The following is a 9,650-nucleotide window of genomic DNA, read 5'->3' as shown; positions in this document are numbered from 1 at the left end:
CCTTTAAGTTCCTACACCTATTATTTACTGATTGTCATGAACTGGAAGGGGGAACATGGAAACTCTGCCCCTTGTGCTCCACCATCAGGTGACCCCGAACGGTGGAGGCACCCACCACGGTCAAAGCCCCGCCCTTCTTCAGCTGCGGCGCCTCCGACTGTCTCTCCTCTGGGAAGTTCATCTTCATGACCCGATTTTGGGGATAGCTTACCTTCGAGTTGCCGGTACCTGTGAAGGAATGATATGGTGGAACTGGCGGTGGACGTTCCTGCAAAATGAAAGTAGTTGGGCGTTCAAATATATAATTACATTTACAAATTGCAAGAGGAAAACACCTACCTAATCGAGTCCAAACAGGTTGCAGGTCTGCTGTATGATCTTCTGGTCGCACTTCTCCTCCGGATCCGGCGGCGTAGTCCCAGCAATGGGCTGTGGCCTGGGTCTGGCCACTGTGCCCCTAATGCCCGGGTTCGTTGTCTTGGCCGAGAGCCGTGTCACTAAATAATAGAGTTTGGTGTTTAGCTTGGCGGAGATGGGGAATACCCGTGGAGGGTACTAACCAGAAATGGGCGCAGCAGCTGCCACCGCGGCAAGGGCGACCATCGTGGAGGATGCGGCCTTGCTCTGCGCGGCGGAGTTCGGCGTGACCTTGGTGTTCGAAAGTGGCACCTGTTGATGACCTGGGTGTTTAGAGCGCTTGGGCCCGCCACTGCTCATCTTCTTGCGCCACCACCGCGCCAGATGGCCTGCATCAGGTTGGCGCTCTTGTGCCTAATCTCGGTGCGCAAGTGCTCCAAATGCTGGAAAATGCCCTAACTGAGGAAGACATGACGCTTGCCGTGCGCCCAGGCCAGGGTCACCGAGCCATCCAGCACCGACGGCTGCTCCAGCGTGTACTGCACTATCAGCTGGCAATCCTCCAAAGCCTGGTCCTCGCTGCGACGCAGCAGCCGAAATGGTGCCAGCATTCGGTAGCGGGCGTTGAACTGCTTGAAGCGCATGCGATGCGGAAACCCACTGGCCATCAGGTTGACCGTCTCCAGGACCCTATCGAAGCTGCCGGCCGCCTCGGTGCCATTGCTCCGAATGCAGCGCACAAAGTGCGGCCTGGCGTGCACCAGGGTGCGCAGCAGATTGTCCAGCCGAGTGTGGAAGTCTTGGGTCAGCGTGGAGGCCGGCTGGTCGCCGTTCAGCAGATCCGAGTGCGATGTGGGCGAAATGCGAAATTCTAATGTCTTTGGTCCGGTAGTCCTGTTAAGCTCGCAATAGCAAAAAACTAAGACTAAACTAAGTCTTTCTAGCATTTGTCCCTCTGCGCGGAGCACACCTTGGGATCACCTTGTATGCGCATCATGGGCTTTCCGACGATTTACGGAATCATAGAAGTTATTAAAAAGTAGCTCTTTAAATTTGTTACATAGTCCATTTCCTGACCCCAAAACCCCTTACATACATATAAATAAACCATTTGCATACATTTTTAAGCCACAGAGCATAAACAAAGAACCTTTCAGGACCGTGAAGGGTTAGTTAGCAAGGGTTTTATTAATTAAGGGGTATTTTTTTAAAATGTTCTTATAAAAAACTGAACAAAAATACGCTGTGTTCTTAGAACTCGAGACTACCGGTTATCTTATAGAAACCATCCTCGCCGCGCGATTTTAATACGCACAGGTGCACAGCCTTGGACTGGGCTATTCCGAAATCGAAATCTCCAAAGCCCTTAAGAATCTCGCGGGCGTCAAAGCTGTTACCGGACTTCTTTGCCTCATTCCGGTACCGATTGTTCATCACGGTCATGTGCAGTTTAATGGATTCACGTTCAATATTGTCTGTAGCGCTCAGGCCTGTAGTCTGAAAGTGGGCCAGACAGGTATCCGCAAACTTCTGCAAGTCCGGAGACTCGATACGGGCATATAAAACGCGAGTGGAGCTTGGGTCGTCGTTTAAAATCTCAAGGCCCTTAACTCTCACTTCGAAAGGTGTTTTTAGACCATCCAGTAAGCGACGACTGGATTTTAGGACCTCTAGGGCTTCTTGGCGTTCACTGTCATCTAGCAGCACATATACACCTAAGGTAAGATGGATGCAGCACTCCGATATGAAGAGCTCCTCATCGATGCCTGGCAACTCGGCCTCCAAAATGCATTTCTGGGAAATTTGAAAATTAGAAATAAGTATTTATACAACCAGATTTCAGCTCATACCTTTAAATCCACAAAACGCTCCTTGACTTCTCCATAGTTCAAAGGCAATGCCAAAAAATGTGTGGGTTTCATTTTTTTGCGTAAAGACGCTACTAGGTGGCGAATTTGCCGAAGTGCAGCGCATACTTGACTGCGTTGCTTGGCCCTGATGGTCACTTCGTTTGACTTCTCGTTCTGACGAGGAACATAGATCTCTGTTCGGGTCTCTTCCTCGATGCGGCGCTTCGTAGATCCTTTCATGCCAATTAGTCCACCGTAAAATGATCTGCAAGGATATTAGTCAAAGATGTCAGACGTTTCTAGGACTTAACTCACTTGGATACATGAATAGAAAGCGTAAAATCGCCATTTGCCGACTCCTCAATACATTTAACAGCCGCATCGTCCTCGTCATCATCATCACCATAAAGATCTGGAAAGAAGAGGGTTTACGTGGGCAACAAATACAACAATACCCACTTACCCGGCTCTTCGTAGGTTTTGTTTCCTGGTGTAGCCCCTTTGTTTTGACTATTCCATTTGTCGCCACCGAAGTCGTCGTGAACAACGTTAACTCTATAGCGACGGTTCAGGCTCATTTTTTGGACAGGAGGTGATAACACTTCGCGACTCATGGCGATCAAATATATTCAGGTCGCTTTTATAATAACGGGGATATCCTAAAATCAAATGTACTTCTTTGAAAGAACGATGACAAGCCGGCAATGATGAATATTCACTTCGGTATATTAGGCAATACTAAAATAAATACCAAACACGAAATAAAAATAGTGATGACTGCTACTTATTTAAATATTAAAAACAGTTATTTTAGATAAAATCTTTTTTATTCATTTTTATTTTATCTCCAACAAGCTGCTGTACTAATACATCAATATTAGATTATGTTAAATTTTTAACATTTATATATATAGTATATATAGCAATCATATTCAAAGTGATCAAGTCAAAAATTTAACACTATCTAGAATACGATGGTTTAGAATTGGTTACCAATTGTAATTGATCGATAGTATCGAGTCACGGCACGCTGTTGTCACCCACAACACACAAATCGACCATCCCTAAACCAATTCGAGTTCCCCCAATTTGACAGCCAAAATTTAGTTGATTTCATCTGAAAAAGCAGATTAACTGGGAAGTACTACCTAAAATGTCGCAACGATAAGGTGTAAGTCAGCACCTGTCCGCCAAAAAGGGAAAGCAAGCAGCGGATAGCGCCCAAAAGCGTTTGGCAACAGCCTGCGAAGCCAGTGAATCACTAGAAGATAAAGACATTGTATTGCCCAGTGGAGCGCCCGCTGGAGGAGCACCCACAATTGCAGCCCCATCGATCGTCCCCAATTCGCTCCAGCTCCAGGTGGAGGTGACACCAACGCCCCGAGACACACGCGCCCTTGCTGAAGTGGTGGCTCACATAAATAGAATGGGCAACGACGATCATCGACGGCGAAAGACACCCTGCGGATTTTGCATGGCAGTCTTCAAATGGATACCAGTGCTATTTATTACCGCGGTAATAGCTTGGTCCTATTACGCTTATGTGGTCGAGCTATGCATCCGTAAGTTGTATTTACCGTCTTGTAGGAGAGTATATAAGAGGATGTTTTCTTTTCTTCTATAGGCAACTCGCAAAACCGCATTAGTATGATCTTCATGCTTCTGTTCTACCACCTTTTCCTCACCCTGTTCATGTGGTCGTACTGGCGCACCATAATGACCTCCGTAGGCCGAATACCGGATCAGGTAAGTGAATCATACGCCTTATCAGCTCTTGCTATCAAAATAAACCGGAAAATGCTACATAATCCTATTGCTTACAAACCGCTTTTAGTGGCGAATACCGGATGAGGAAGTATCGCGACTTTTCCGCGCCGACAGCCCGGACACCCAAAAACGCATTCTTAACAACTTTGCGCGCGATTTGCCAGTAACGAATCGGTAAGTATTAACCATGTTTCGAAAATTTCTTTTAATTGTCAGTAGACTTGTATTTGTAATTGCATTTTCATCTTGATTCATATAATTTTATTAAAGAAAAACAATTTTATTTAAGAAATAAAAAATTGTCTTAATGACATTACCAACTCTCAGTAGTAAAACAAATAGAACAACGTATTTCCAAACATTTTTGATAATATTTAAACATTTGCTCAACAGCACAATGAATGGTTCGGTGCGGTTCTGCGAGAAATGCAAGATCATAAAGCCAGACCGAGCTCACCACTGTAGTGTGTGCAGTTGCTGCGTACTGAAGATGGATCACCACTGCCCCTGGGTAAACAACTGCGTCAACTTTTACAACTACAAGTACTTCGTTCTGTTCCTGGGCTACGCGCTCGTCTACTGCCTGTATGTGGCGTTCACCTCGCTGCACGACTTTGTTGAGTTCTGGAAGGTAGGTGCAGTAAGTTTCCAATTCTTTTCTACTTTTACTACCACTCTAAATGCCCGCTGCATGCGAAGACCTGTTAGTTAATGAATGTATTCTCTCGTTTTGCTGTAATGTTATCTAAACTGCTTGTACTTACTGATCCAAGTACGATAATAATGGTTACTCGGCACAGGGACAACTAAATGCCAGCGGAATGGGGCGTTTTCACATCTTGTTCCTGTTCTTTATTGCTATTATGTTTGCCATTAGTTTGGTGAGTTTGTTTGGCTACCACATCTACCTTGTGCTGGTTAATCGCACGACATTGGGTAAGTACCTAAAGCCGGACTTATAATTCACATGCATACTATAGCCTCGTTATCTTCCGTTTAGAGTCGTTCAGGGCTCCAATCTTCCGCGTTGGCGGTCCCGACAAGAATGGCTATAACTTGGGCCGCTATGCCAATTTCTGCGAGGTATTTGGCGACGACTGGCAATACTGGTTCCTGCCCGTGTTTTCCAGGTATTAATCGGTTCATTTACTACAATTTTTAGATCTGTGACATTTTCACATGCCCATTTTGACTAATTCGTGCTGCACCAGAAGCTTTAACTCTTTAGTTGTTTTTTTCGTGCACTTTTGTTTAATTAGATTTGATTTAATGGTTATTGGATTTTGGTTTTTTATTTTGATTTCGGCAAATTAAAGGCATGTTTCAAATTTAAAGTTTTGTAGTTAAAACCATTAATAGTCTTAATGTGTGTTCTGTGTGCTAAGTTATTAAAAAAAAAACAATATAATAATGAAATTTTAGATTAACTGAAATCAATTTCTAACACGTATTATTTATGCAAGCCAATAATAACTGTGTGTGCTTAAAAATGAGAGCGGGAAGCAATGAATCAATGTTGTCGATCTCCTTTTGTAATTTAGGTGTAAGCCAAATTAAAATTACCACTTTATTTCAATTCCATTAGCTGTTTATTTTTGTAAATAAAAAGAGACGAATATTTAGAAATAGACACCTAGATCTAACCAAAACAAGGTTAGTACCAATTGTCCACCCCAAGTTAGATTGAATTTCTGACGGAACTTTTGGAATTTTAAATGCTCATTAAGCTTTTTAAAACCAAAACACTTCTTACACACGAAAAGTCGATTCAATTTTAATATTCGTTTTCACACTTCTGTGCAAAATTATATAACAAATAAACTGCAAGCAACAACAGCTAAAACTACAATAAGCTAAATTGTAAAAAAATCAAAAATAACTCGAAATCTTAACAAACAATCAAAATTTCTGTTTAAAACTCTCTGTTTAACGCAATACCCCAACCTTTTGCTTATTCACAATCACGGAACTAGTCGCGGTGATGGTTACAGCTATCCGACCTCCAGCGACCAGAGTCGAGTGTCCACCACTTCTCCAGTCCAGCGGTACGATGCAATGGGAGATACGGCCGCAAGCAGGTTAGATGGCAATCCAACAGATAAGTTGATTGGCGCTAGTCCCCTCGACAACACTAACCATCACCACAACCAATCGCCTCATCAAGTAAGAAGCACCAGCGTCCAGCCAACCCAGCTGTTGCAGGTCCAGCCGCCATCTCCATTCCGGGACGAACTCAACGAGCGACAGGAGCAGCTGGCAAACGGCCAATCATTAAACTGCATCACGGCAGCAGCCAGGTCTAGACCGGGCGAGTGTGGAGTCAATGGGGCAGCCGTATACATCGACATGATTGGAGACCATCCGTTAAAAGGCGCTGATCCTGCCAAAGTTTCCCCATGCCCGCCGAATGGCGATCTGCCCGTTTGAATAATAACCATGTTTCTGTAGAATGTATTATATGTTTGTACCATAGAGCCAAGTAAACTGCCAGATTTTTCAGCGTTGCGGTTTGTAGTAAGCAAATGAGTTACCTCTATGCAATTCATCAGCTGTTTAGTGTAGGCTATTTACCTGTTTAAATGGCTGGGACCACAATATTAATAACCATATAGCTATAATTGACTAAGTTAACATTAGGCAATATGTCAATGGTTTCACACACGCATTAGAAGAATCGAATATGGAATATCCTGATAGCTGAGATATGGTGATCTCCTTCAAAGATTTGTACCTTGTTAATGCATTCATGAAACCAACTTTCCTTGTAGATATCAAACGATCTTCAAGACTTAAACGTAATGATAAGCAATGAGATTTCAGTACACATTATTAACACACACGGAATTCAGTAATTTCCATATGGTTTTAATTTATGTAGTTAGTAACTGTTTGCAAGTTTTTATACTTTTTATTACTTTGTACACCTTTATGGCCAAATACATATTTTATTGAACTTCTGCAAGTGACGAAATTAAATGGATTTTAAAATATATTTAACACTTCAACAAAGGTTTTGTTTTAGTTTGCCAAATAAAATAAACATGACAGCTTCGTTTTAGCTGCACAGCACCGAATCTTCAATCAATCCATTATATACAAAATAACGCACTCATTACTTATCAACTTCGTACATATGATCAATGAACTCTAACATATAATTCACCACACATTCTTTAGCTTTGGCGATGGCAAAACGTTTCCGATCCGTCATATGGAGGAGGACACGGAATCTTTGCTAGGATATCACAGCGATACGCGCATCGAGTTAGAGGAGGACTTTCTGCCAGAGCCGCGATTCCAAGACTCGATTCCATAGCTAATCATGACCAGCGACAATGTAGCTACATATTACATTTAGAGATTCAGTTGTAAAGCCTCCTTACGACATATACTTTCAGTGTGTAAATAACAGAGGTACTGACAGTCCATCCTATAGGGACACCTAGGTTATTATGTTTAAGTTACCAATGAGTCGATGGAGAATTATAATGAATATGTATGTATGTAAGTGATACTGCGCAGATTTGTGGGAGATCGATATCTAAATGTTTGCTTTGACATTCGCGTTTAAAATTTAAAATCGTATTAATTTAGTGCGTAAGAATAAAGTTATTAGAACATTTCGAACAAAAGTATATGTCTGTATAGGAATATAGCTCGTTATACGTCAACAAAAAAAGAATAGTTTCAACGCTTAGAGGAATAACAAAAAAAATCAAAAACGAAACTTTAAGCAACACACACGGATCTGTATATTTACAAAAATAAAATTCAAACTATTCCAATTAATCGAACCGACTTAAGTCATTATCTGCACACGAGTGGCTTGTTCCAGAAACGGTGGTGGAGGAAACCACTTCAAAATCGTCTTCTGCCGAGGTGCTTTTCGCTAACGCATCGGAGGAGTCGGCAAAAGGATTGGCCTTCAGTCGAGTCACTTTCGGCAATGGTTTTGGAGACGGAGGTTCATCAACGACTGTTTCTTCAGGAGTGTCCTCTACATGCTTCCTTTTCTTCTGCTTTTTGCTAACTAAAACATCTCGGCGTACTGAAATGCCTGTATCCTCACTTTTAGGTAGCAGATCACTCAAATCGGCCTCTACATCAGCCACTTGGGGTTGCAGTTTCTCCTGGAGAGCCGCTAAAGCAATCAGCAAGGCTTCCTCTGTGCGAATGGTTCGAGATCCTTGGCGTGGCAAAACATTTACATAGTGGTCGAACAGCAGCTCAGGATCATCTACGGTCAGTTTTTCGTCGTTGGCCAAGGCAGATTCTAGGCCTTGCAGTCCGCCAAAAACAATGAGCATATGCTTAAAGCTATAAGATCGGTTGGGAACCTCATGCACGTTGGTTCCGCGATCCGAGGTACCCAGCGTAACATCGTATCCGGATGCGTAGGGTGATTTGGTAAAAATTTCTGACAGGGAGTGTGCGATGCGCACCTGGTAGCCCCAATAAACACCTGTTTCCCGACGTGGTTCATCCGGACTAACTAGTGTTCCCCGCTGCTTTCTACAGTTCTCTGTTGGGAATAAAAATCCATTAGTTCGTAACTAGGAGCTCAAATGCGCGAATCAAATATCTACCGCTTTGATGTTCCATTTTCACAGTCACTCTGACGCCTGGTTCTATAGCCTTGTCCACTAGAACGTCGTTAAGCAGTCCCACGTTGGCGTAGCTGTGTCCTTCCTTGGCCTTTTTGTCGCAGATGACGCCCTCACGATACCGGAATTTGCTCTGCTGCCGGAGATGGTGCGGTGTGTCCAGCGGATTCAGCAGGCCAGAGTACTTAAGGTCTTTGTGCAGCGGAAAGAAGTACTTTCGCAGATACTGCGGGCATTCAAGATACTGTAAAATTCGGGCCAGTTGCAGAGAGCTGCTGCGTACAGTGCCAGTGCCACTGCCTTCCGCATCTGCCTCGTAACTGCGCTTTGTTTCCCGGGCGGTGGCTATTCCCACGTCGTCGAAGACGATTACCTCGTTCACCCGGAAGATGCAGGCGGCCCGGGCTATTTGACCAGCCACATAGGCCCGCAACTCGTTGGATTGGGCATTCTCGAGAATGGAACCGGGCACAGCTATGCTCAGTGTGGAAGGATTGGCTTGCTCCTTCGCCTGAACCTCATTGGCGACCTGCTCCGCCTGTGATTCTGCCTCTTTGGCTAGCTGCAGTTCCTTGAGCAGCTTGTCCTGCTTGCGCTGGCGCTTTAGCGCCTTCCGCTCTTCGTTCACCTTCTTCCAGGACTTGAGGGGCTCCGTGGGCCTCCCATTGCTGCTGGGTGCGGGGGCGGCGGGCATAGTTTTCATCCACAATTGCCTGATTCGGTTGAAATCGCTACAATCAAAACACGCACGTGCACACTCGGTGGGCAATATGGGTTTAGGGCAATATACCAGAGTTGGTATTTATCGATTAATAGTATTAATCGTCAAGTTTTTGAAATCTTAATTTCACTGCCGAGTTCTCAAATCTGATGCATTTAAATTCGATCTTCGATATATCGTCGATATACTTTCACTATTAAAAACAAAACCCAGTCCATCGGCGATGAAAGTGCTACCAATCCAATCGAAACTACCGAATTGCAAAGCATGTGCAGTTTTGGCAAAGGCGAGATCCTTTCCATTGATGAAGCTGTGGCCTATCTAAAAGTCAGAGCAGTGGGCCGGAAAATA

The 9,650-nt window shown here is 43.9% G+C and overlaps 3 protein-coding genes and 1 pseudogene across 10 annotated transcripts; 1 reads left to right on the top strand and 3 right to left on the bottom strand.

The window, feature by feature from the left end:
• Positions 1–20: 20 nt before the first annotated feature.
• LOC120450417 lies at positions 21–1,351 on the bottom strand (annotated as a pseudogene).
• Positions 1,352–1,473: 122 nt separating this feature from the next.
• LOC120458654 (activating signal cointegrator 1 complex subunit 1) lies at positions 1,474–2,931 on the bottom strand. Its single transcript, XM_039646385.2, has 4 exons — positions 2,671–2,931; positions 2,523–2,619; positions 2,208–2,472; positions 1,474–2,151 (listed from the first exon to the last, which is right to left on the bottom strand). The coding sequence occupies exons 1-4, from the start codon at positions 2,819–2,821 to the stop codon at positions 1,609–1,611; spliced, it is 1,056 nt and encodes a 351-aa protein (XP_039502319.1). The 5' UTR covers positions 2,822–2,931; the 3' UTR covers positions 1,474–1,608.
• A 310-nt stretch (positions 2,932–3,241) lies between these two features.
• LOC120457521 (palmitoyltransferase ZDHHC20-B) lies at positions 3,242–7,565 on the top strand. 8 transcript variants are annotated; one of them, XM_039645087.2, is made up of 8 exons: positions 3,244–3,769; positions 3,832–3,953; positions 4,042–4,148; positions 4,368–4,614; positions 4,748–4,910; positions 4,975–5,104; positions 5,948–6,052; positions 6,139–6,945. In XM_039645087.2, exons 1-8 carry the CDS (start codon positions 3,634–3,636, stop codon positions 6,275–6,277), a joined length of 1,149 nt encoding a protein of 382 aa, XP_039501021.1. In that variant the 5' UTR covers positions 3,244–3,633; the 3' UTR covers positions 6,278–6,945. The 8 variants fall into 8 exon arrangements, with proteins under 8 accessions (XP_039501023.1, XP_039501026.1, XP_039501021.1 ...); XM_039645089.2 differs by lacking the exons at positions 5,948–6,052; positions 6,139–6,945 and adding an exon at positions 7,152–7,565 and having other exon boundaries at positions 3,242–3,769; XM_039645092.2 differs by lacking the exons at positions 5,948–6,052; positions 6,139–6,945 and adding an exon at positions 7,152–7,565 and having other exon boundaries at positions 3,243–3,769; positions 4,775–4,910.
• Positions 7,566–7,702: 137 nt separating this feature from the next.
• Positions 7,703–9,364, bottom strand: LOC120457510 (putative methyltransferase C9orf114). The gene is made up of 2 exons (XM_039645062.2): positions 8,561–9,364; positions 7,703–8,496 (listed from the first exon to the last, which is right to left on the bottom strand). Exons 1-2 carry the CDS (start codon positions 9,279–9,281, stop codon positions 7,760–7,762), a joined length of 1,458 nt encoding a protein of 485 aa, XP_039500996.1. The 5' UTR covers positions 9,282–9,364; the 3' UTR covers positions 7,703–7,759.
• Between the last annotated feature and the right edge of the window lie 286 nt (positions 9,365–9,650).

Source organism: Drosophila santomea, chromosome 2L (genome assembly GCF_016746245.2).
Source record: "Drosophila santomea strain STO CAGO 1482 chromosome 2L, Prin_Dsan_1.1, whole genome shotgun sequence".
NCBI lineage: Eukaryota > Metazoa > Arthropoda > Insecta > Diptera > Drosophilidae > Drosophila > Drosophila santomea.
This window is presented reverse-complemented; position numbering and strand designations above follow the sequence as displayed.

What these genes read in the sequence shown, in the direction of transcription:
- LOC120458654 (XM_039646385.2), bottom strand. Translation starts at nt 2,821, where the DNA reads ATGAGTCGCGAAGTGTTATCACCTCCTGTCCAAAAAATGAGCCTGAAC. An exon ending in CAAAACCTACGAAGAGCCGG is followed by an intron (nt 2,620 to 2,670) that starts GTAAGTGGGTAT and finishes TCTTCTTTCCAG; the next exon opens with ATCTTTATGGTGATGATGAT. An exon ending in AGCGTTTTGTGGATTTAAAG is followed by an intron (nt 2,152 to 2,207) that starts GTATGAGCTGAA and finishes CAAATTTCCCAG; the next exon opens with AAATGCATTTTGGAGGCCGA.
- LOC120457521 (XM_039645069.2), top strand. Translation starts at nt 3,634, where the DNA reads ATGGGCAACGACGATCATCGACGGCGAAAGACACCCTGCGGATTTTGC. An exon ending in GATTTGCCAGTAACGAATCG is followed by an intron (nt 4,149 to 4,367) that starts GTAAGTATTAAC and finishes TTTGCTCAACAG; the next exon opens with CACAATGAATGGTTCGGTGC. An exon ending in GGTTAATCGCACGACATTGG is followed by an intron (nt 4,911 to 4,974) that starts GTAAGTACCTAA and finishes TCTTCCGTTTAG; the next exon opens with AGTCGTTCAGGGCTCCAATC.
- LOC120457510 (XM_039645062.2), bottom strand. Translation starts at nt 9,281, where the DNA reads ATGAAAACTATGCCCGCCGCCCCCGCACCCAGCAGCAATGGGAGGCCC. An exon ending in GAAAATGGAACATCAAAGCG is followed by an intron (nt 8,497 to 8,560) that starts GTAGATATTTGA and finishes TATTCCCAACAG; the next exon opens with AGAACTGTAGAAAGCAGCGG.